The 25,955-nt window shown below is 39.4% G+C and overlaps 1 protein-coding gene across 1 annotated transcript in view; it reads left to right on the plus strand.

Moving 5' to 3' along the window:
• The window catches only part of LUZP2 (leucine zipper protein 2), a 215,994-nt gene that overhangs the window by 154,088 nt on the left and 35,951 nt on the right, over positions 1-25,955 (plus strand). The window contains exons 8-9 of the mRNA XM_032113534.1: positions 10,323-10,397; positions 16,531-16,695. Of these exons, the coding sequence (XP_031969425.1) occupies positions 10,323-10,397; positions 16,531-16,695 (240 nt within the window). The remainder of the gene's footprint in view (positions 1-10,322; positions 10,398-16,530; positions 16,696-25,955) is intronic.

Raw genomic sequence — 25,955 nt, forward strand, 5'->3', positions numbered from 1 at the left:
TGGAGTTTTTTTAATTACTGTGTTGTTCATTGTTGCTGACTTGGAGGCAGTTTGCAATAGTGAATATGCTGGTGTCAGTAAATACTGTTGCTGCATGGTTTAGGTTTTACTTTCTTAGCAGCAGAATATGAGGTCATGTTTTTGAAATGGAAAGCTTTAAGAACTTACCTCTTCACAAACACTTTTAAGTGATATTGCCAAAAAAGCATGTTTGTTTCCTTTGTTTTGTGTTTTCCTGGCTGAATTATACTATTCTCTGTAGTGGTCAAATCCTACAAAGAAGCACCAAAACCAACAAGCTGAACCTTTGGCCAAGTTGTGAACTAATCCTCTCTGAAGAAAAGATGAAATAAGTGTTTCTAGTGTACTGCTGACAGAGGTGTCGAGCACAACTGGTATACCTAACATGAATTTTAAAATGCTTACTCCCTCAGTGCTTGTTCTCTTACTATTAAAATAAACAAGATCATTTTTAAAAGAAGATTGAATTAAAAAATAAGGAGCAGCAGGTTGTTGTGATCATTTGGATGGGTTATCCATTGTAAAGTACAACTCATGCTAAAATGCATGGTGCTCTGGCCTGATCTAAAGGAAGAAAATTCCCCCATGGGAAGTAAGTGGCAGATCAGGCCCAAAGGTGAGTGCTGTTGCTCCTTGTGTGCATCTTCTGAATGTGTTTCTGCTGAAAAAACAGTAATTTTCCTTTAGTTAATGTTGGAATTGTAAAAGGACGAGAGCCCGGGGATCCCGACGGGGGGAGGAATGCAGTCCAAAACCAATGTGGTTGATAAGCGCAAACTCCGATTATTAGCACTCCAAAGGCACTTATATAGTATACCAGCTTGTTAACTCCTAAGTGGCTTAAAGCTTATCACAGCACATTTCTATTTCTACATAATTGGACTTACATTGGCAAGCTTCCACAGTCAGTACATCTTATCTGAACAGCTGTACCTTTTCAAAACTCCCTCTTTATTCCCAGGCTTGTTTCTCACACCAGCGCTTTCTCATGCAGGCAGTTTCTCACACAAACCTTTGCTTGCGGGCCTTTTGCTTGTACAGGCCTATTGCTTGTACAGTTTTTCTATAGATCCCATAATTCTATCAATGATCCATGCCCTGGATCCTTTAATAATGCAACAAGTTAAAAGCTGAGTACTGAAACCCCAGCAAACTGCAGTTTTGCATTCATTGTAACGACTTTTATGTGAGGGTTGGGGAAGGAAAAGTAAAATTTCAGCTAATAAAATCCACGAAGGACTTATTTCCTTTTTTAATGTACATCCAGAGTAGTAAAAAATGAGAGATAAAAGCATTACAGCAGTAATAAGCATTAATGTACAAGCTGTAAGACTTTGCAAAAATGCTATTTTTAACTGCATTTTCTTCTTGTTGTAAATGCTTGAAATCTAATTCAGATGTCACTGAACATCTGGTTTTTGCTGCATGCTTGAATAAATGTAATAGCATCCAAAAAGTGTTATTCTCCTTTACATTTAACACCTACAGTAAACAGTGCAATTTAGAAGAACAAGTCTCTGTTTTTCTAAGATACAAATAATGCTTACAGAATAAGCACAGCAGAATTATGTTTACTGAATAATTTGTCCAAGTGTACAGTTACGTGGTTTTCAATTGTAAAATGTGTCCTCCTTAGAAAATATAATCAATTATGAAAGTTGTAAAGATTTTTTTTCTTAAAAAAATTTTATTTAAGGCCTGTGCAGAGATAAAACAGAGTTGAGAATATTCAATCTATTTAACAAGTGTTTTAAACATTACAATCATGTTTTCTAATTAACTCTAAGCAGCATGTGTGGTAATGTAATCATTAATAAACAGCAATTCTTTGCATGAAATAAAACATGTTCTTAAAAGTTTTGAAATAACCAAATAAACTTCCAATTTATCATGCCTTGAAATAAAGAGAACTGAACCATGACTATGTTTATCTCTGCACTTCTGAGTAATCCTTCTAGTGTGAAGCTATAACCTAGTCTCTTCCGTAAAGAAAAAAAAAAAAAACAGAGGGAAAAAAAACACCTTTGAAATTTTGTATAAGGAAAAGAGAGGAAATTGATTAAGTCCTTTTTTGTAAGGGTTTTGAACAGTTAAGAGTTCAAAATAAATGATCAAACAAAAAAAAAATCTCAGCACCAACAATAGCAAGAGGGATCACTATTTATTTTCTATTCCATATTGACATGTTGTATAAAGTTTCTGGGGAAAAAAGGTAAAAAGCCTGTTAAAAGCCTCCTTTGGCTGTGCTAACAAACATGCAGTATTTGTAGTAGTTATCTGTACAGCTGTGTGACTGCATTACCCACCTGACCCGTACTTGTAACACTGGGCTTGTAACATTCTAGGAGTGGACTTTGTATTGCACTATTAACACCGAATATATTAGAGGTCAAATACAACTGCAGGGTGACAGTGGCCTCCCTCTGACCCACACCAAGTGTTGGATTATTTAAAGGGGTCCTGTTTCTGGCACTTCTCAGGAGAAAATACAATTTTTTTTCAATTAGTCATTGTGCTATTTGGTTTGTTAAATCTTACACAGAAATAGAGTCACAGCCTGGGTTTGTTGGCCTGTACCTTCAGAAAAGTTTAATAACTCACCTCAAGAATGAGATGCTGAAGGTTTTGTCTGACTTTCAAGATGAAATGGGAGGACTTACAGGGGGAGAGGTCAGTTGAAAAGCCTATAGACTAGCTAGGTTTAGGAAGAAGAAGGAAGTTCAAATCTAATTTTCAGGGTAAAACACCAAGAAAAACACTTACAGAAGCTGTATTTGGAGTGTATTTGTAATGTACCATAATGTCACCAACAATACATAATCCAACAGTAATTTATTCCTCTTATGTATGTGGTTATGTTTGCCCCAAGAAAGATCATTTAAAAGATAGGTTTTCTAGAAAAAACAAAAGGTATTGATGCCTTGAAGTGGCTTGTTGCAGTTTTGGAACAGACAAGCAACAAGACTGGGTTCATGCACAACAACCCACTTTTATTGAGTCCTCCTTTACTTATATAGAGTTAAAGGTCCACGCGGTCGATCCCTATGGGCTGAACAAGTTACCACCCAGCCAACCAGCCAATAGCTGCTTGCATACCCAATGGCCTGGGCCTGCTCTCCAACAGTCCATACTGGTCAGATTGCATAACCTACTGGTCAAGGTACTTATATAATTTCAGTTATATCTTCATTATTTCAGTTATAAAACAGGGAGTTATAAAATGAGATTAATTATTATTGTGAAGCCTTCAGGTCAGCTGCTGACCACCACAATAATTCCCGCTTTTTGTTTTTAAATATAAAAGCAGCATCTGTCATCCTGTCTCCAGGGCCCTTGGAGACAGGGTGACAAACACGGCTCAACAGGCCTAGGCCCTTTCAGCCAGAGATATATCCCGTTGTATCATTGGCAATGTAACAATCATATCTAAAAGCTGTCAAATGGGACTACCAGCGATACAAACTCTCAAAGTGGCATGCGGCAGGCTTATTAACATAAAAGTGACAACTTAACAACTTTATGAACAGGAAACTTTAGAACCATGGGAAACTTTGAGCTGGAATGCCTTGATGGAAGAAGGCGTGCGAGGCTTTTGCCTGTGCAGGTGTGTCTGGTTGCGGTGCTGTCCAGGGAGGGCTGTCAGCAGTGTAGCGATGGTGACGATATTGCGGTGTTCCAAAGGGGGACAATGGCTCTGGGTCTCTTTCCTGGTCTCTCTCGCGTCCTTTGTTGGTATACATCCTGGGGACAGCTCCAGCTCCGGTAATAGCAGCGTGTCTGCTTCTGTGGCAGTGGCGACATTAGGACTTCATGGTCCACCACTATTTCCAGGCATGATGCTTAACTGGAGATCGGGTGCCTCTGATAGCGTGTCTGTCTTGGGCAAGCATTTTTGTGATGGCTGTGCAGGTGCGTTCGATGTAGTTGCAGGACGCTCTGTTTCCACAGAAACTTTGCGGCCAGCACCACCAGGCATGGTCACAGAATGCCTGCTAGTAGCAGCTTGGCAGTGGCCAGAGACTTGGCAGCAGCTGGACATGGTCCTGCAGTGGCCAGCATTAAGCACTGCTCTGCAGCTGTTGGAGGCAGGGCACAGAGGGGCTGGAGGACACTTGTTTAACGTAGCGCAGCCGTGCGGGGTGCCTCCACCAGTTGGTTCGGTGGCAGTGCTCTTCGCCAACTGTATGTCCCAGCAGGGGCATGCAGTGTAGCTCCACATGGCGGCAGGGTGCTGCATGGAGGGGATGCCCCAGCACAGGCCAGCGGCGCAGCCCTGCACAGTCGAGGTGCTCTCTTGCACACCTGGTGCAGTGTCCACACCTCCTGCTGCCCTCTCCTCGTTGCTGGCCTCAGTCGGGGGCGCCTGCAGTGTTCCTACCATCATCCTTGCATTATTCTCAGTTTTTAATTGTTTTAGCAAGTCCACTATAAGGCTCCAAGGCTTTATCACGTTAACAGTTGTCTCATCTCCTATGGAGGCCGCTTCGATTATTATTTTGCCAGCCCGCTTCCACTTTTCCAAGTCCAGGGCAGTCCCCTCAGAGACGTCTAGTCTGTGGCTCTAACACCACGTGATTAAGGCTGTTAAAGCCTGTTTGTTGTATTTTATTCCCTTTTTTGTTAGAAAGGAAGTCAATACCTCTAGTACAGAGTCTTCCACTGCTGAAACCCATGCACCCATGCTGGCAATGTCTCCCTGTTACAAAAAGGGAAAAAGAAAAAAAATAGAAGGAAAGGTCTGGACCAAGCACTGCTATCCCGCCACTCTTCGCAGCTTGAAGGCTGCGGGCAGCTCTCCCCGCTGCCCCCCAGCTATCCCACCGCTCGTCACAGCTCGAAGGCTGCAGGCACCTCTTCCTGCTGCCCCGCAGCTATCCTGCTGCTCTTCGCAGCTCGAAGGCTGCGGGCAGCTCCCCCTGTTGCCCCGTCTGTCTCCCCGCTATACCTGTGGTAGCTGTTGTATCACGTCCAGGAGTCACCAATTGTCGCAGTTTCGGAGACAGACAAGTGACAAGACACACTGGGTTCATGCACAACAGCCCACTTTTATTGAGTCCTCCTTTACTTATATAGAGTTAAAGGTCCACGCGGTCAATCCCTATGGGCTGAACCAGTTACCACCAGCCAACCAGCCAATAGCTGCTTGCATCTGCAACAGCCTGGGCCTGCTCTCCAACAGTCCACACTGATCAGATTGCATAACCTACTGGTCAAGGTACTTATATAATTTCAGTTATATCTTCATTATTTCAGTTATAAAACAGGGAGTTATAAAATGGGATTAATTATTGTGAAGCCTTCAGGTCAGCTGCTGACCACCACAATAGTGGCTACCTGAAAACAGAGGCTAGACAAGAACAAGAGAATGAAAGTAGGTATTTATTTGAAGGGCCTTCAAAGGTACACCTTGGGAATGTAAAGCCTCCAAGGGGCTCCACCCAAGATGGACCCTGGGTCACGTGTTCTTCACACTTTTATAAGTTTGGTCCATTTGCATATCAGGGTTAATTCTCCAATTATAATTTCAGTTAATGATGTAATTACTCTAAGTTTGCTCCTCCTCTCAAGGCTTTGGTTTGCACATTTTGGGGCCTGGGACAATCAAGGTGTCCTTGAAGTGCAAACCTAGGGAGGTTTGTTATGTCTGACCAGCATGAGAGAACAGTAGTTAACAGGCCACAAGAAACTTCAGAGTTACACACTAGGCCGTACAGAATTTGAAAAATAGAAAAGTTAAAACCTAAGGCATTAGTATAACTTCTACAATGGTACACAAAAAAAACTACTAGTGAATGTTTTTATTTTTTTCTGATGTGACTAAGAAACTGAGAAGCATAAAGCTTCTAGCGACTGTTTTTCAGATAATAAAACTTATCTCACCCCTGTTTTGTTGCTTTCAAGTGACTTTGAGGAATATGAACATCTCAGTGTTAGTTAATATGCTATTTATAAACTCTTGAACATTCAAAGTCATTATTCCAAAGACATGTAGGCATTTAGTCTAATGTGATTCATAGTGAGTAAAGGTAAGTACATTCATTTGAGTTAGAAAAGTGTACTTCACTGACAGTAATTGCTCTGTGAACTCTCTCAGAGAATGAAGAGAAATGCTTTTCATAGAAACAGAATGGTTTTTGTTTGAAGGGACCTTAAACACTGTCGAGTTTCAACTCCCTCCACCATGGGCCCATGGGCAGTGACACTTTCCACTAGACCAGGTTGCTCAAATCCCCATCCAACCTGGCCTTGAACACTTCCAGTGATGGAGCATCCCCAACTTCTGTGGCAATCTGAGCCAGTGCCTCAACATCCTCACAGTGAAGAATAGAACAGAAAGTATATTTCTCCCTAATGTCTAATCTAAACCTACCCTCTTTCAGATTAAAGCCATTCCCTCATGTCCTATCACTCCATGTCCTTGTATAAAGTCCCTTTCCAGCTTTCCTGTAGGCACCCTGTAGGCACTGGAAAGCTGCTGTTTATCTCACTGCTTCCTCTCAAAGACCTCATTCTATAAGAATACCTAAGAGAAATTTAATTGTTGGGGAGGATGAAAGTTTGGTAAGAAAGTTTCACAGGTATGTAGGCTTGGCAGAAAGATCTCTGAATGTAGAAACTGGGGATGAGGTAGAAATGGAAGCAAGTTTTGATATAGAGTAAAAGATGTTTTGCTGAAACAGTGATCGATGAGTAACTGAGAAGGCAAAGGTTGGAGACTGGAAGGAGATTTTTAGGAGTAGGACAAAGGTATGTGACTACAAAGACATGTTTTTCACCAAGTAAATAAGTCTCAAGAAGAGCATAAGTAAATAGAAAACATGTTTTTACCAAAAAGAGAGATATCGCAGGCAAACAAGAAATGTTGATGTAGGAAGAAGAAGAGAGGTCTGAGAATTTTCCATTGTAAGCTTAAATTGTAACTTACTTACTCTTGTGATTGGATAATAATGACTATAATATGGTAATTAGGCTATAGGCAAATGTAAAGGTATTGTGTATGGTGCTTATTGGTCGTTATGTATTAAGATACTCAGCAAAGAAAAGTATATAATGCTTTGTAACTTGAACAGAAAGTGGCTTCAGGTATGCCTACAGCTGGAGCTGGCAGCTGTAGGGCTGGCTCTGGATACCCACTCCCTGAAATGCTGTAACTTCACCTATGCAATAAACAGCTTTCAACAGAGCCGCCTGAAGTCCAGACATCCTTCATGAAACTTTCTCCTATATTTAATATTTTTTAGTTCTTCGAGGCTAGTCTTTTTAAAGACTCTTCGCAGCTCATTAGAATTGGGCTTGTGTAGTCTTATTGGTGTTTGTCCTTTTCTTTATTCAGTATCAAAGCCATGCTAGTTCCTTTTGGCTCCCTAAAAGACTTCTAAATTGCAGTAGCAGTGAAACTATTGCAATATGAATTTAGCCTTGAGAGACAAAAATTTTCAGAAAAAAACCCTGATTATTCTGAAGATTTAGACCTAAGATGTAAATAACTATCACTACTTTCAAGTGAATGGTTCATCAAAATGCACTTTTAATGCCGGAATTTTATTCTTACTTAGTATCAGTTGGATTGATATCACTGAGCTATTTGCTCAGTGTTCTGTGAAATGAAATAAATATACATGAATATTACAGAAAATTTTAGTCCATCAAAATATGACAGTATTATGAAAAATGAGAATAAGTCTTGGTAAATGATGCATTCAGAAAAACTTCACTAATATATTTGAAACCTGTGCTTTGGAAGAATAACTTTTTACCATAAACCACAGATGTTTTCCTATATGTGAACAGTGTTACTACAATATAGTAATTCTTTGTCACAGAAAATATCAGTTAAAGAACTTAAGTACTTTTCCTCCAACTTGATTTTTGATAGGGAAGCAGTTTCATTGAATTTGGTGTGTTATATAGCACCAGACATTTCCCCTGCAAGGAAGAAAACAGTAGTCACTTCTAACCGCCGTTACCTGCTTTCTCTCAACTACCCAGATATTCAGATACCTATGTAATGCATGTATTGAAGGAAAAACCAGACACCCTCAAATTCATAACTGTAGTTCTGGTTTTCCACTGATTAAACTGTAGCACTGATGGTGCTGAAGGAAGAAGTTGCTAGTTTTCTGGGCCTCACCATCTTCCATCTGATTCTAACTCTTTAGCAATGTACACTATCAGAGGTACCATCCTAGCCTCATGTTTATGATGTGTTATTTTGTGTAATTTCCTTTTTAGTGGCAATTGAAATTATGCAATTAGATATACAGTTTTTCGAATCTTGATTCTCTTTAATTGAGAATGTATTCATTTTTATAGCTGTAATGAAAAATAATTTAATAAGTAGCAATATAAAAATGTTAATGATTTGAGAAATTTCTTGGTCTAGAAATTGGTCTAGAGATGTGTCTCTGCATCACATAGAGTCAATATTCAGTCTTTTCAAATATTGTCTGTGACTATGTTTATTGTGAGTGATACTGTGTCCCATATTTAGGAAAAAATCCGAAAGTTACTGAACTCTACCAATTTCTTATATCTTAGTAATATTTTTCTCTAGTAAACCAGTGATAATTCCACTTAAATTTTGCAAACTGATAAAATGGAAGGATTTTTTCTTGTAGTGGATTCTCTGTTGCCAGACTAAAGGACCAAACTAGTGGTCTGATATGTGTGTTGTGACAGTGACTGATGTTAGGTGTAAGAAATGTGATGCAGTGGGAATTATGGACTGCAATTCACAAGAGACTTTCCCACATCTGAACAAACAGTTGACTTCCACTTTGAAGCAAGTTTGGTTTTGACTAATTAAACTGTGACTACAGTGATAAATTGAAGATAAATGCTTAATCCTCCTTTAAAATGCAACTAAGCTCGTTACATGAGCTGGGAACTGAAAATTCCAGACTTTTGACATTTTATTTGGCAGTACAGCCTATGCCTAATGCTAATAAACATCATTTGAGCTGTCTGCTGAGGACTGCAGGCCTTGCCTAAGTTCATCATCTCATCTATGACATGTCCTGGAAGAACTGTCATTACTCCAGCAGAGAACAAGTTAACCACCTTTATAGGATTTACACTAAACAGCATTTATGTTGTGTGGCTATCCATTAAGCTATGCTACAATCAGCAGAGTGCATGAGATCTTGAGAAGTCTGTCAAGAAAAAAATCTCTGGCTGGGGATGAACTCCAGAAACCTGGGAGCATGAGATGGTGTTGAGGGGAAATGCGCTCACAAATATTGCGTCGAAATAAAAATGTGTTGCTCTTTGTCTGAGAAATGAGAATTTTATCCAATTATTCTGCATGTACAAAATGTGTATTTACTTAATCAGAATTTCAGAGAGAAAAGATAACTGGCTAGTCCAGTGTCCTTCTCTATGGTTCCCTTTTCAAACAGGAAAAACAATGACTGGACTGGGTTTTCTCAGATACAACAGCAAAAGAATCCTTATGCCTTTTGGTTGCATAGTGATTTGTAACTAATGACAAGACTGAGAACCACAGGAATCTGGGAGCTCCTGCTTCCCTAAAATGGAAAATTGTTGCAGAGAATGTATCTCCTTCAAGCGAGCAGGCTGGGTTTATATACCTCCTAGGGAAGGAGAGAGAAAATAATTGTCTTTATTTACTGAACTTCTAAAAGGATCTTCTGAACCCCTACACTCCATACGTGATATATACATTATATAGAGCCAGCAGTCCTTCCACTGAGGGTGTAGGCTACTTGCCTGATCTTGACTTCAAACACAAGTCTCCCAAAATGCTTTCCCACTGTGTAGTTGCATAGATAGCTAGTCTTGTAAATTTTCCTATTTCCAGGAAAAGACATGGAGAAAAAAAATCTGGAGTTACCGCCTTGTATCCTAGCAGATAGTATAATTTCATAAGGTGTCTGCATGCAAGAATGTTTGGGTGTTTTCTAATTTCTCTGTTTATGCCAAGTTAGCTTAATGTTGGCATCTCAATGTTTAGAACTACAAGACCATATTCAAATTGCACTCAGAAGTCAGACAAATTAACAACATAATTAAAAGACATTTGGATACCTTAAATTTTCCAGAAGGATATTATGGCATAATATTAAATATTTAGTATGGAATTAATTTTTTTATTCACATTGAATTATTATAAATAATTGAATTCACATAAGTAGAGCAGATTTGACTATAACTTTTTTTCTCCCAGGAAAAGCAAATCTGACCCAACCCATCTATATTACTTGTAAAATTTATATTCTTTCCTCTCTCACAAGAAAAAATGCATTCCAGATTGCATCAACTCTTTTTCTTGATTCCCACAGGCACAACAGCTAACAGATCTGGAGCAAAAACTAGCAGTTGCAAAAGACGAATTGGAAAAAGCAGCCCTTGACAAAGTAAGAAGTGCAATGTAACGTAAGCATGTTTACCTCTATCAGCTGTCAATGTTTTGGTGTAATTTAAAAAAACAAATGAAAGCCTTGCAGTGATTTAGATGCATACTAAGTTGCATCTAAGTTGTACCTGGGAGTGATGCTACTGGAATCAGTGGAACTAATTATGGTATTTGAAGTTAAGTATATCTGCAAAGTTATTTAAGAAGAGGATGGTCAAATTAGAATAAAAGCAGCTCAAAAAATTTACTCTGATTTTTAATAGATTTAGATACTTACTGAATTATAGTTTATCCTAACAGTAGACTTAGTGTCTCTCATAAGTTTATTTGCACTGGAGCACTTTTCTATTTCCCACCATGGACCCTTAGAATGCTCACAAATTCTGCATTACCAGGCCCCAAATATCAACAATAGTGTGGCCAGCAGGACTAGGAAAGTGATTGTCCCCCTGTACTCAGAACTGGTAAGGCCACACCTCATATACAGTGTTCAGTTTTGGGCCACTCACTTCAAAAATGACATTTTAGTGATGGAGCAAGTTCAGAGAAGGGCAACAAAGCTGGTGAAGGGCCTAGAAAACATGTATTCTGAGGAACTTCTGAGGAAACTGGCGTTGTTTAGTCTGAAGAAGAGGAAGCTCATGCTCATTGCTCTCTACAACTATCTGAAAGGAAACCATAGTGAGGCAGGGGCTGGTTTCTTCTGCCGTGTCTCAAGTGAAAGGATGAGGGGAAATTACAGTAAATTGTGCCAGGGGAGGTTCAGATTAGAAATTAGAAATTCTATTTTCACTGCAGAAGTGGTTAGGCATTGGAATAAGCTACCCAGGAAAGTAGTGGAGGCACCATCTCTAGAAGTGTTAAAGATGGATGTGGCAGTTGAGTTTAGGTGTGATTATAATGGTGACATAGTATTATAATGGTTGACAGATGGTCTTGAAGATCTCTTCCAGACTTGATGATTCTGTGATTCTGTGGATCTAACCATGTGATAGGAGTATAAATGGATTGGGGAAATATGAAGATATGCATCCTGTGTGGGCAGTATTCTGGCCAGTAAGCAGCCTCTTTTGACCACAGTCACATCTATGCAAGATTATAGAGAACTTTGTGTAGCGGGTTCGGTTTGTAACCGGGCAGAAACACCAATTTAGTGTAGTGCTTTGGTCCAAAATACTCATTACTGTTTATCTTCTGTGAGATAAGAATTAGGAGAAATGCAAAGCAGGCACCAAACTTGAAAGAATATAAAGAAGTTTATTAACAGACCTAAAAGAGGAAAAAAATTATACCACACCTTCAGAACTCTCCTCCTCCTCCCCCCCCCCTTTCTCCCTTCTCCCACTGACAATGTAAAAAGACAACCCTTAAGATGTTCAGTCTGTTTACCACTTCCATAATAACCTTGTTCAGTCCATTTAGAAAGAAGAGTCTCTCTTACTTATGCTATGAAAACAGTATCACAACGAGACAGCCGCCCACTTCCAAATATTGTTCAGTCCATTTAGGAAGAGGAGTCTCTCTGATCGCATGTGAGTCCCTTCCCCCGACTTGCAGCTTTTCCCGCAACTGCTTTCGAGGGTCCACTCTTGAAGTTTTGGGGTACAATTTTAAGGTTGAGCCGTTCAGAAACAAAAACAGAGGCCCTTCTCCTTCCCTGGGAGTAAAGGGTCTTCATCATCTTCATCGTTAGGACTATCTCTGGGAGCATCTCTAGGGACTGAGGTTTTCTCCTTTCCTGTTTGGAGCAAAAGTCCTCATCTGGTTCATCTCTCCCTGTCCAAACTTGTCATGAAATTACAGCTGCGTCAGCATCTGCCTATCTCAGCGCAGGTGCTTTTGCTTACGAGTTGAACACTCCACCCCCCATATCTTCATGAAATTACAACAGGGTACTCTGATATATCCTAGCTTCACAACAGAATTTCAGCTTTAAGCATCTCCTCTCTCTCTTCCCTCAGGTTTTCAGCTCTTCACAGCAATAAAAAGGGTTAATCTCACCTCGGCCTTGCAGCTTTGAAGCTGGAATGTTGAATGTTGCTTATTGCAGTGAAGAGGGGGGAGAGCCAAGCCGCTCCAGCTGCCCAAGGCAAAGTGTGGGGGGGGGGGGGGGTGGTCCACGGATGGAACAGGTCCATCGACTCCAGGATGGCTGTGGCCCGGCCCAGCCTGGCCCGAGCAGGGCCTGGCCGGGCCCGCTGGCTCCCTCACAGGGCCCGCAGCCACCTGTCCCAGCACTGGAAACGAGAGAGAGCTGTGGGGGGTTTGTCTGTTCTTAAGTGTGGATCACAGAGGCAGTCACAACTTTAAGTGGCTTAGAGAATTGTCCATATTCAAACTGGCCAGCTGATAGGTTCTATCAGGTCATAGAGGAAAGCAGTATGCACCCCTTTGCAAGGACATGACCTCCGGGACTATGCTTGCTAACCTATGACACTTTGTCAAATTACATCCCTGGTTCCAATAGTGTTTCCTTCAGCTGTCCTTTCATGCTGTCCATTTATAGATCTCCTATCAGCAAAGTCAATATTGAATTATGCTATCCACAGGATGAAAACAAATTTACTTGTTCTTCTTTTACCTTTGGAATGGCAAAATTGGAATGGCTGCAGCCAAGGTAGAATGAGCACTGGGTGGCAGGACTGAGAGATGAGAGGATGAGAAATTATCCAGAGAAATTTCTGGATGAGAGGAGAGTGACTGCAGATCGGTGTGATAAGCAGGAAGTGCTAGGGTCACACAGGACTAGATTGGCTGAGTCCATACCGTCATGCAAATTTAGACAGTCTGCTGCCTCTGCCAATTTGACCATAACAAATGGTGATTTATGCTGTCTGTGCAGTCACTCCTTGAAAAGTTAGGATTAAAGACATGTTACATGAAAAGAAGTATGCTAGTATCTTCTGCTGTCAATTAGAAATTAAAGGGTCCCTGAGTTAAATGGATAAAGTAATCCTTTCCCTTTTACTCTGCCTTTAGTTCAGAGACATATCATCTGACTGCACACATCTTAAGGGAAAGACATTCCATTTTCTCTGTTTGCAAGCAAGCCAAATTCCATTCTGTGGGAAACTGAAATATTAATGGTAAATGACTCAAAACAATAGGCCGTTTGGGCCATCGGCAGGGTGTTTTCCTGGGGCTGGGTTTGCGCCCCCAGGCAGAGGGAGAGAGGAGAGTTTTTCGGTGCATGATAGCAAAGCCTCTGATCCACATAAGACAGAGACGGTGAGCACCCATCACCAGAGACTACAAGCTGGGCTTTGGGCCAGATAAGGGAAGAGGCTGACAAGAAGCAGACCCTGCAGAAGTGGGATAGTGCTTTTTATCATGCCAATGTTCTCCCTTACACAATCGGCTCAGTTGTAAAACCCGTCTCCCCAGGGAAGGTATTGGGACACTCACATTCACATGGGACATTCACACATAGGCTTGAGAGTATTCATCCCTTCTTATGGGGCCTAACTGGCTCAACTGTGCTGATGTGAGAGGCAGCTGTCATGTCTTAGAAGGTGTCATAAACCATCAAAGATGCCCAAAGTGTCCCCATACTCATTTCTGGGGCCTTTCATCAGAGGACTGTGCATTATCCACAATGTTGGAACAGACAGTGTAAAACTCCTCCCTCACGGGAGGTACCCTGGGCATTCCCACATAAGCCTAAACATATATTAACCCATTGAACTCTATGTTTTGTGGGCTTTCCCCCATCTCCGAGGAAACAAGACTGTGAACATCACTTTAACCAATGGACATCTAAATTTTATCAAGTCTCATCGCTGGATCCGTGGGTGATGTTATCTTTCTACTTTTATCCTTCCTCTCTTCCTTCCATTTCCTTCCTTCCTTCCTTCCTTCCTTCCTTCCTTCCTTCCTTCCTTCCTTCCTTCCTTTTTCTTTTCCTTTTCCTTTTTCTGTTTCTTTTCCTTTCCCTTTCCCTTTCCCTTTTTTTCTTTTCCTTTTTCTTTTTCTTTTTCTTTTTCTTTTTCTTTTTCTTTTTCTTTTTCTTTTTCTTTTTCTTTTTCTTTTTCTTTTTCTTTTTCTTTTCCTTTTTCTTTTCTTTTTCTTTTTCTTTTTCTTTTTCTTTTTCTTTTTCTTTTTCTTTTTCTTTTTCTTTTTCTTTTCCTTTTTCTTTTTCTTTTTCTTTTTCTTTTTCTTTTCCTTTTTCTTTTTCTTTTTCTTTTCCTTTTTCTTTTTCTTTTTCTTTTTCTTTTTCTTTTTCTTTTCCTTTTTCTTTTCCTTTTTTCTTCCTTTTTCTTTTTCTTTTTCTTTTTCTTTTTCTTTTTCTTTTTCTTTTTCTTTTTTTCTTCCTTTTTCTTTTTCTTTTTCTTTTTCTTCTTTTTCTTTTTCTTTTTCTTCTTCTTTTTTTCTTCCTTTTTCTTTTTCTTTTTCTTTTTCTTTTTCTTTCTCTTTTTCTTTTTCTTTTTCTTTCTCTTTCTCTTTCTCTTTTTCTTTTCTTTCTTTCTTTTTTCTTTCTTTCTTTCTTTCTTTTCTTTCTTTCTTTCTTTCTTTCTTTCTTTCTTTCTTTCTTTCTTTCTTTCTTTCTTTCTTTCTTTCTTTCTTTCTTTCTTTCCCTTAGACATTTTCTCAAGTCTTGTGTAAGTTACTTGTGTGACTGTTTTTATATTGCTATGTTACTGTTGGTAATAACCAAAACAGTTAAATACTTGCTTTCCATTGCAAGCAAATTATTCTAAAATAAAACATACATATATATACATATATATATATATGTATGAATATTAAAACCACAAATAATTCAGTATTTTTTCACTCTAATCTGCCCCAAGGGATCTGTTAACAAGAACCTGAGTTACCCTTGCCTTAAGGGGCAGGTTTCTTTAATTTTCCATATTGTGCACTGCATTAATAGTTTTTTATGGTTGTCTTTTATGCCACTATTGAAATACACTCTACTAACTGGCTTTGTTTTTTTAAGAAACACTCAGTTTTTTCCAGTTATGAGATACATTCCCTGCTTTCAGTTCAGGGGAAATTTATCTGATGTAAAACGGAATATTTGTCATGTTCTCAAAAATATTTGCTAAGAAAAAAACTAAAACATGCTGTATGCCATTGCTTAGGATTAATATGACTGTGAAATACTTTTATATTTTATATGTAATATTTCACATACTTACTATGTAATTACTGTGTAATGTTATATACACATTTTCCATCATATATATATGCTTTCCACCATCTTTTGCCATGGTATACCTTGATTTATGTACCTTTAAAAAAATCTTTGGTGATTGAAATGTGCTGATGTATTCTGTATTTACAGGTGCATTTTTAATAAAAAGAATAAAAGCTAGGGGTTTTTTAATGCCAAATACCGCTAACTCCCCTTGAAATGAGTGTAAGAAGTTACCTCAATAGCTAGCATTTGATATTTGTCTTGCTTTGATGAAACAAAGATTTAAAATATTATTTCCTTGCTGCTGAAGTTATCTCATTGTTCTTGGTCTCTCAGCTTATTTCAATTACAGACTTCTATTTCCATTAATATATCTGTCTGTATTTCTGGGAGTAAAATACAAATGTTCTAACATGAGTTGCAAGCATCTCATCACTTAAAAGTCTTATTTTGGCTTAATGGACAGTAGTGGGTCTGGACAAATATATCCTTAACTGTTAAAAAGACCTATGGTTCCTTTACTATACACTACAGAAGTATAATATGCTCATGAGGGAAGCCATCTTTGTTGGATTAAAATCAATCTATAACGTGGAAAAATACCAATTATTTGAAATGTTATAAACAAAACTCCATGCAAAGTCTGTGTCTTGCAATACTTATGACTTCTTTGTAGATATTATAGATAAAAAGCTGAACACTGTATGATATTTTGTAAATTATATTTTTCTTTTCAGAAAAAATTATATATAAGTATGGATAAAACTGCATGAAGGGATGGGAAAGGAGTGCAGTGACTTCCTAGGCAGTTTGGTGTGTAATGCACAGTAACCTAATCATATGAAAATACTGGTTGAGACAGACTTAATTCCTTCCATCAGTAAGAAAAAGCAGCAGTTACTCATAAGTGTTTGGTTTAATACAGATAGAGAAAGTAAGCAGTTGTGTTCATCACACCGCATCTTAGAGAAGTGATGGTTTCTTATTTTCCCAGGAGTCACAGCTGAAAGCTTTGAAGGAAACTGTGCAGCTTTGCCTGTCTTCCGTTCTGCGCAATCAGCCTCCCACTATGGACCTAATCCCTTCAAAACCAGCTGAGAAGCTAACTTCCTCAAATACAAAGGACTCCAAAGTTCCATTTCAAGTGACAAGCACCAAGGTATGATTTTTCTCTTGGGTACAGTTTTTTTTAACATCTTTGAAAGTTTATACTATAAGAGCATCAAACCAAAACTAGAGAGGATTTCAAATTCATTAGAAGATTAGGATGAATTTTGAGGATAATTCTAAGACTGTTTCTGATGTCAACAAATTGGTTTTTTTGTTGGGAAGCAGTTACTTTTTTGCTGAGTAACAAATTCTTTCTATCACTTGGTAAATGGATTGTGTCTGCACAACAAATCTACAGTGAAGATGGATTTGCATTTAAAATAAATGAAGGTAGTAATTCATAGGATCATTTACCTGTCCGGCACTGATAGTGAGTTTGTGGTAATACAGCACTAAACAATAATATGGGGCTTGCTTATCATGGTTTCTTTCAGTGGAAAAAAATTATATAAAAATCATAAAATAATCTGGGACACCCAAATCAAAATTGTCAAAATGGATCAATGGACTTTGCAATGGGCCATAGGGAATAATCCAATACTGCAAGATGAGGAGGCCAGTTTCAGAGAAAGCATGAGGAAAAAAAAGATGAAAAGTGTTTTGAGTCAATAAATTCAAACATTATAATACAGTCAATATTTACAGTGGTTAACAACTGTCCTAGTAATTTTCATCTCCAGTGTTGCATTTTGCTCCTGAATTCAATAGTTAGATCTAGAAGAAGTCTGTCATTTCAGTGAAAAGGAAGTTTTACAGAAGAATGACTGAAGGAAACTTCAATGTCCTCCTTAAATTCCAAAACTGAAATAAAAATAGGAATTGCTAACTCATAGCCAATCTGTAATTTGTATATGGCAGCTGTTGGTATTCACTGTTAGTGCACAGGCTGAAGCCAAAAATTAGTTATTTTTCTATATGTAATTAAAATTAAAATACAATTTCAGAAAGCAGAATATAATTATAGAACTGGATATCACACCACATTGCTACTCTTAAAATTATGATTGTCGGTTCCTTATTAACTATTTTACAGGAAGAAACCATCATTCCCAAAAATTATTACCTCTGGAAAAAAAGCACTGTATTAATTAGTAGCAGCACATGGGTAGGATAGTGTTCATTTAGATTAAGACCACTGGACCTATATTCTACAGGACAGCAGACTCTTCTTTTGTAGATCATGCAAACTGAGTAGCACTCTGGGATTTCAGGAGCATATTGTTCCTAATTAATGTGGCTGTCGAATTGTTTGTCTTGCTCTTGTTGTCCTTTTCTTCAGGTTGGAAGTGTTCATGCCTCTGTCATGAGAGCAGAGAAGTACTGAAGGATAAGGGCCAGCTAGCCATTATGTCTGTGTTTAAGATTGGTCTATGATCAGAGCCTTTGGAGAATTTGATGTCTCCTTGATTTTACAGAGAGGGACATGAGAATACAGCATAGAAATTAGAATTAGATTCTTGATATTTGGTATTTGAGTGAAATACAGAGTACTCTTCCTTCTTTTTTTTTCAACGATCATAATAGATTTTGTGTTTAATGTACTTGGTAAAATGTGTCAGTACTTCTGTATTATAGCCTTTTGAGAAAACAGCCTTTAGTCCTCTGTATCCAGAAGTGCTTGAATAAGTTTAACTGCCTCTTTAACAGGCAGGTCTCACATTTCTCTGCACTTAGCATATGCCATGAAAATGTCTGAAAAAATAATGGTCTGCAAACCTCTTCTTCCACACACTGACACCTCATTATTAAAAATCTGTGTATTATCTGTGATTATAAAATGAATGAAATCTGCTACTGTGAATCGAGTTGTTAAAGAATCATAATCAGTCACCCTCTGCACTTGAGCTGTTTTTTTAAGATGACGCTCTTTCTTGTATATTTTCTCCTTGGCTTTTTTTCCCTTTGACAAACACCAAGTAACTCTTAACTACGGACATGTAGCTCTCTTTTTCCTTATTATTAGATTTGCATAAATATTTTGATACAGCAGGCTAGTATTTGGGGGGAATATAAGTGTATGTGATTAATTGTGTTACCATACGTAAACGTGGGAACTTAAGATGAGCAGCACTTACACATCTTGTCATGTCTGATAAGCAGCACTTTCACCTTCTGGCAACAAATGATCATTTGTCTGGTAAATATCTTATTTTTAAGATATTCTCATCCAGCCTAAAATTTGCATTCTAAAATGTCAAACTCACCTTAAATCCATGGAAGGATAAATCATACAGTGTAGGATAGCTGTACCACTTGGGGACAATTATCCCTGGGATTAGGGTGCTTCCTCATAAAAAAAAAGTTCCAAATAAGTAGGTATATTGTATATTTGTAGTCATTATTGGTAACTGTAACACCTGAGAGCTTGTTAGAGATATTTAGCACAAGAACCTGATGTCAAAAGGATAACTAGGAAAGCAAGTTGCCAAATCTCTTGAAAATAAATTACTTGGTCATTTTGTTTTTTCTAGAGAATGTGATGTTGAATCACTCCAAATGGAGCCTAGAGACACTTCAGAGACAGAGTCAGAGAAGAGGGCATTTGCTTTATTCACCGCACCAGATGCGTAGGGGATCGCTCCTCCTAACACACGCTCCACAGAGCACAGTATACGGTTACAGTCATGAAAATTCATCACATTCCTTGGGATAGGAGTAGTTATACAAATTACTTCTCAGAAGTCATTAATATCATTAGCATACATGCCGTGCAGGCGCTGTGTACCCTGGTGGTTGCACTGAGGAAGGCTCTGTGTCTTCCTTGGGGGTCTTTCAAGTGAAAGCTACTGGTCTTCCTCACAATGCGTTTTTCACCTTTCTGGAGCATGCGGATCCTTGGTTGGCTGATGCAGCAGTTTCTGTGCTGGTTTCAACAGGTTCTGTTCCTCTTATCTTGACAAGGTGCATTCTGTTTCTCTTATCTTGACAAGGCTGAGGCGCATCCTGCTTCTCAGGCTTGTGATTAACATTTGCTGACTCTTAGTAGTTACATGCTTACATGAGTTAACTTTGATCAACCCCTCTCAATATGAAAAATAATAAAATGTGTGCAAAGCAGTGCATTATAAGTGCCTGAATCAATGCAAAATAAAGTTGTTGTTCTGCATAGTTCATTAATCTAGAAAATTGTGTAGTAATGGAAAATTACTGCATTTAAATCATAGAAAAAGTTATCTTAAAGTGATCAAAAGCAGTGTAAGTCTGAGGTCTGGTTTTTTTTTAACTAAATAAGTTAATATTTGCAATGTACAAGAACGTAAAATACAGAATTTACCATGTAAATTGGCACTAATATTTCAATTCAAAGCCATTTTGTCTGTCATGTACCAGTCATAGCACAACACTGGTGCCAAAACTATTGACAAATGGGTTTAGGGCTCTGTGCATACAAGGTCAATGACACAACTAAAATCAAGCATAACCAGAAGGCGGATCGTTAATCCTGAACCATGAGGTTTTTAGCTTTCTGTATTACTGACAATTGCTTTTATTATATAGTTTCTTTTGCATTGTAATGTCAAAACAATAACTATTCTATGTTCTGCCAGTGGAAAATGCTTCCAAACTAGTTGAGAGTTGGATCTATCTTTTGCTGTAGTACTTTTCTTGCCTCATTCCCATTACAGAGTTGATGATGAAAGAGAAAAATGAAGACAAATGAGGACTGAAACACTGCTTTCCTTTTTATTCTCCAGATGAATGCCTAAGGACCTGGATACTTAGAGAGTGTCATTTATAAATGGAAATCATAATGTTGACTAGGCTGCCAGCCATGGGAAGTGTGAGTTGGTGTAATCAGAGAATCAGAGAATCAGAGCACTGTTACTGAAGACCTAGTGAAGCGTTTTCTGCACTTACTGTGTCTTGGCATGACAAAAAAACTCTGGGAATTTATACGGAGCTAATAGAGAGATAAAGGATAACAATATGCCTTATAAAAAACCAAAAATTGTAATAATATCTTGGGCTGTGCTGTGTAACGATACCTGTGCTCCAAATGCAAGAAAATGAGCTTTAGTAGCAGTGGGAAATTAATGGCAAACCAAAATCAAAAGTGAAACAGAAGAAAATTCTATTTCCAGTGCCAAGGCTGAATACAAAAATCACGGGGAACATGGTGATACCAGAATAGTAGGGGCTAGCTGGTTCTGTAGTGTTTTTTCCCTAATGCAAAAACATTGTTCTGTGTATTCCCCAAATTAACTCCTTCTTTATACGCACCCGGCATGTTTTGTGTTTTGTGAACTGCACTAAGAGTGGAAATACACATGAATATCAAACTGTAAACAATAGCACCCATTCCCATATTGTACATGGCATAGGTTGAAAGACAACCAATGAATGCCACATCAGTGTCCTTGTCTCAATGGAGAAAATACAGGCTGAATGGAATGAGAACTATCCTTCTGTAGAAATGCATAGTACAGACTGAAAGGGCAACTACCACTCCATTGTGAAAAGATTTAAAGATCTTACAGGAAAATGAATCACTTTTGTGATTAAAAACTTCTGCAAGGAGTAATTTCCTTTGCCTCACATATATTGTGAATAGTGGACTCCAGCATACATTACTGAGTACAAAAATTCAGAAAAGTTAAAGTACTGTGGGCCATCCTCCCTTTCTTTGGAAATAAGTACTTCTTTCATTTCTCATCAAAGTAAGCTTCGGGAACTTTATATCTTTGTTTAGACTAAAATAGTGTTCTTGTAGGAGCAAAGAGAAGAGCTTGTGAGACTTTCAAAGAAAGTACAAGTCTGGAAAGTTCGTCAAGACCAAGACTCTGAAGAGCATTTTGAAATGGCCACGTCGGAGATTAAGAAGCTGAGTTTAATGGTTTGGTTCAGAAATAATGTATTTAGGTAGAATTTAATCTCACGGTTATTCTGAGTGCATAAATATTGAACATCTACTACAAACACAGAGCAAGGCTGCTGAAAAAATAAGGTGATCACATTGTCATGATTCTTAGCTCCTTCACTAATTTAATTGGAGAGGAGGTTGAAGTTGGTTTTGTATAAAGGGTATATGATTTAACTAGGAAGACAGAATATTCCTAGGCTCTAGTCCTTATTAATTTAATATACAAAAGTAGAAATTGTTGATAGAAACATTTATATAAAATAATAATAATGCAATAGTTAATTGTACTAAATCAGTCATACAATGATCATATCACTCAATACTTCAGGCTATTTAATTATAAAATTGACTAAAATTTGAAAAAATAAATACAGTTATATGTGTACATTTCTTCAAAATAAACAAGTACATTTTGAAAGAATGAAGAAATGTCTGGAATGTGTCGTTTGGACTCAATCTTTAAACGAAGATTTAACAAGGTTTTCATAGATCCTAGAAAACTAACCGAATAGTGTGATTCATGAAAAATTAACCAGCTGAAAGAGCCAAGATATAATTTATCATAATATTCCATAATGAAGGCTCTGACCACTGGACCAAAGCAATTGCAAATTCCTTGCTCAAGAACTTATGAAAAATTACTACTACTGTACTGGTCAACAGCCGACTGAACATGAGCCAGCAGTGTGCCCAGGTGGCCAAGAAGGCCAATGGCACCTGGCCTGTATCAGGAAGTGTGGCCAGCAGGAGCAGGGAAGTCATTCTTCCCCTGTAATCGGCACTGGTGAGGCCACACTTTGAGTGCTGTGTCCAGTTCTGCATCCTCCAGTTTAGAAAGGATATTGAGATGCTCGAATGAGTCCAGAGGAGGGCAACAAGGCTGGTGAAGGGTCTGGAACACAAGCCCTATGAGGAATGGCTGAGGGAGCTGGGGTTGTTTAGCCTGGAGGAAAGGAGGCTCAGGGGAGACCTTATCACTCTTTGCAACTCCCTGAAAGGAGGTTGTAGCCAGGTGGGGGTTGGTCTCTTCTTCCAGGCAACCACTGGCAGAACCAGAGGACACAGTCCTAAGCTGCACCAGGGAAAGTTTAGGCTAGACATTAGGAAAAAAATTCTTCACTGAAAGAGTGATTTGGGCACTGGAATTATCTGCCCAGGGAGGTGATGGAGTGACTGTCCCTGGAGCTGTTTAAAAAAAGACTGGACATGGCACTCAGTGCCATGGTTTAGTTGATGAGGTGGTGTTAGGTCATAGGTTGGACTTGATGATCTCAAAGGTCTTCTCCAACCTAGTTAATTCTGTGATTCTTTGATTCTGTAATTAGGATTATTATTTGGAAATAGTTTTATGCTCACAATTGGGGGTAAAAATAATGTGTGACCTCATAACTTTATCAGAAGGAAAACTTAAAGGGCACAAAATATTATATATGAGTTTTTTATATCAGATATATAATATAAAAAACAAATAGATATGGTGGTTGGGGACATGGTTTAGCGGTGGACCTGGCAGTACTAGGTAATGGTTGGACTTGAGGTCTTTTCCAACCTCACTTATCCTATGTTTCCATCTATGGTCAGCTATAAGCAAACAGCAGGAGCATTGAGGGCAGTGTATACATTTGTGCTCCATTAAAGCCTTAAGAGTCAGCTTCTGGTATGTCAGAACTTTTCAACTTTTGTTGCCTCCAACTTTGCTTCTGCCACAGTTGGTATCACCGAGACCTGCAGTTTCAGTAACCTGTAGATCATTGTGTTCAACTAGGGGATTAGAAAACTGTAATGAAAAAGAGAAGAGGACAACTATTAAATGTAGACTCAGACACATTTTGTACTATGCAGTAATGACATGCAGTCATATAACCCTTTCCTAATGCATAAACATTAGAAGAATAAAATGGCATTGAAAAATTACACTATCCATTGTTTTAGGATTTCATTTCAAACACTAAGGAATACATGTCTCCTAAGATACTTACCATAGAAATCTCAGGTGAGTGTCTGTAAGGCTAATGGATTAAGAATTTTGTTTTTAAATAGAAGGTAATTTAATTGCAAAAGCAAACTAGCATGACTTATTTATTCATGTAAGTCTCTCCTATTCTGCTTTTCATAGCTGCCTTTGGGCTAATAGAGCTTTGTTCTCATTATGATCATCTAGATGGCAGCTATAATCCTGTATTAATATTAATGCTGGTTCACAAGGTTATGGCAACTCTTGCTCGTATCTTTTACTTCCAGAATTTACATTAGATTGAGTATGGTTTTGCTGTTGCCTCATAAAAATTCCACAGAACTTTTTCTACAGCCCTTTTTCTTCTGTTCCTAATTTTTAATAAAATTTTATTACATGCTGGAAAAATGTTTAGCACCAGAGATCATTAAATTGGAAGCTAAAGCTCTTTGGTTTTGTAGGTTACGGGCGGGTTCGGTCAGGACGGAGACGGAGAGATCTCTATAGGCAGGTCTTGGGACACATGGGGTTTATTGTAAAAGGCTTGGGTATAGGGGCACTGCTCAGAGCTGCCAGACTCAGCTCTGAGCAGGCCCAAGAGAGCAAGAGAGTAAACGGGAGAGAGAGAGAGTGTAAGAGCAAGAGTGGAAGTAAGAGCAGGAGTGGAAGAAGTAGTAAGGAATGTCTGAAGTCCTGGTTACAATACAATAAATCATCTTCTGTACTGAATATTCTAATTGTCACTAACCAATCTAATACAAGATACAAATCCTATAGCATTTACATACAGCCTATAAGAGTTCTTATATTACCATAGAGTGTTACATCTTAACTTCTAAAAACTACTCTTTGGACCCCTTCTGCTGAGCTAGTAGGGTCTGCTCTGACCCTTGGACCTGTTTGCAAGCAGAGGGTATTGTTCCATCAAGAGGGGATTACCTTCAGTTGGCCATACCATTGTTTTCTAGTTGTTCAGTAACTAAGACTTGGTATTTCAAAAGTGGCTTTCATTTCGATGTTGCCTGTAGTTTTCATATTCCCAAAATCTTTTGTCAGGCAATCATATTTATAAGGCTTTCCTGTTTCATCTTCCCCAACAGGAGCCCCTTTCCGATGAACAATTAAGATATTAGACATAGTCCTACTCGTCATTTTTTGCACACACTGAAGTATACAAGGTACTGCTACTAAAACTATAATTATTACTACTAGAATAATCAAGCCTATTTTACAGAGTTCCCTTAGCCAAGGTGCAAAGTTCCAACCATCAAACAAACTGTCTAGCCAAGACGGGTTATCTGTTGTAATTTGGTTAGCTAGGTCCCTTAGTGTTGGGGTCCCTCCCCTGCCGCGTAGCCCTGGGAGAGGGGCCCTGAGGGCACAGACACGGGGCTTCCCTGCCCCTGCTCAGCCTCGTTCCCATTGGTTGGTTTGTGTTCCCCTGCGCGGGCAGAAGGACCCTTGGTCCCGTGATTGGAGCAGTTCCTCGGCAGAGCTCCGGCCATGCGGCTGGAGAAATAAACATCTCTGAAACAGCTATCAAGAATCTGTCTGTCCATATCTATTTCCTTTCCACGGGACTCCTGGTTTGATATATGCGTGTTGCAGTATCCCCACTGCAACAAATGGAGATTCGTGAGCAGAACGATCCCCGATCCCTAAGCGACTGATTTGTGTGAGTAAACCCTGGAAACTTTGGATTCCTCTTCTTGGTTTTGCTTTGCTATTCCATATCTAAACTATGGAGGAACCGTGGGAAGACTCTTGGCTCTCAGAGCCGCATATGGACATTTATCTTAAACTTAAAATGATTCTTGAACAACGATTTGTGAATTTTAGCTTGATTCAAGCTCAGAAAGAACTGAAACACTTCCTGGCATGGTTGCTTAAGAACTTTTTCTATGTTTCTTGGGATTTAATTATTACCAAGGGCTTTTGGAAAACCGTTTGGACACAGTTAATATTGGAGTCAAAATATATGCCGATGGAAGAATATTTTCGTGAATATTATTTAGTTACCGAGACTGTTGAGCAATGTCAGCTGTGTCCTGGCGAAGGGAAGCCTGGCGCAGGGAAGCCTGGCGCAGGGACCGTGCACCGAGCGCTCTGCGAGCAGCAGCGAGGCAGTTCCCGCGCGTGGGCGGAGCCATGCGAGCCGCAGTGTCGGTGGCGGAGCGAGGCGCGGCGGGAGCAGTGGGACCCGGCTGTGCCCGCACGGCCCAGCACAGCGCGTGGTGGAGCGAGCCCCGTGAACGCCCGGCCGAGAGAGGCGGCGCGCAGGCGGCGGCTGGCGGCAGCGGCGGTGGAACGGAGCCGTGCCCAGCCGAAACATGCGCTGGAGCAGGGCGCGGGGGGGTCGTCGCTCGGGGGCCCGGCCGAGACGTGGGTGCAGCGCCCGGCATCGGCAGCGAAGCTGCGACCAGAGGAGGCGACGCGCGGAGAACTGAGCGGCGCGGCCCGGCCCGGCCCGCACAGCCCCGAACGCGACCCCGGG

The sequence above is a fragment of the Corvus moneduloides genome, chromosome 6 (assembly GCF_009650955.1).
Source record: "Corvus moneduloides isolate bCorMon1 chromosome 6, bCorMon1.pri, whole genome shotgun sequence".
In the NCBI taxonomy this organism is placed as follows: Eukaryota; Metazoa; Chordata; class Aves; order Passeriformes; family Corvidae; genus Corvus; species Corvus moneduloides.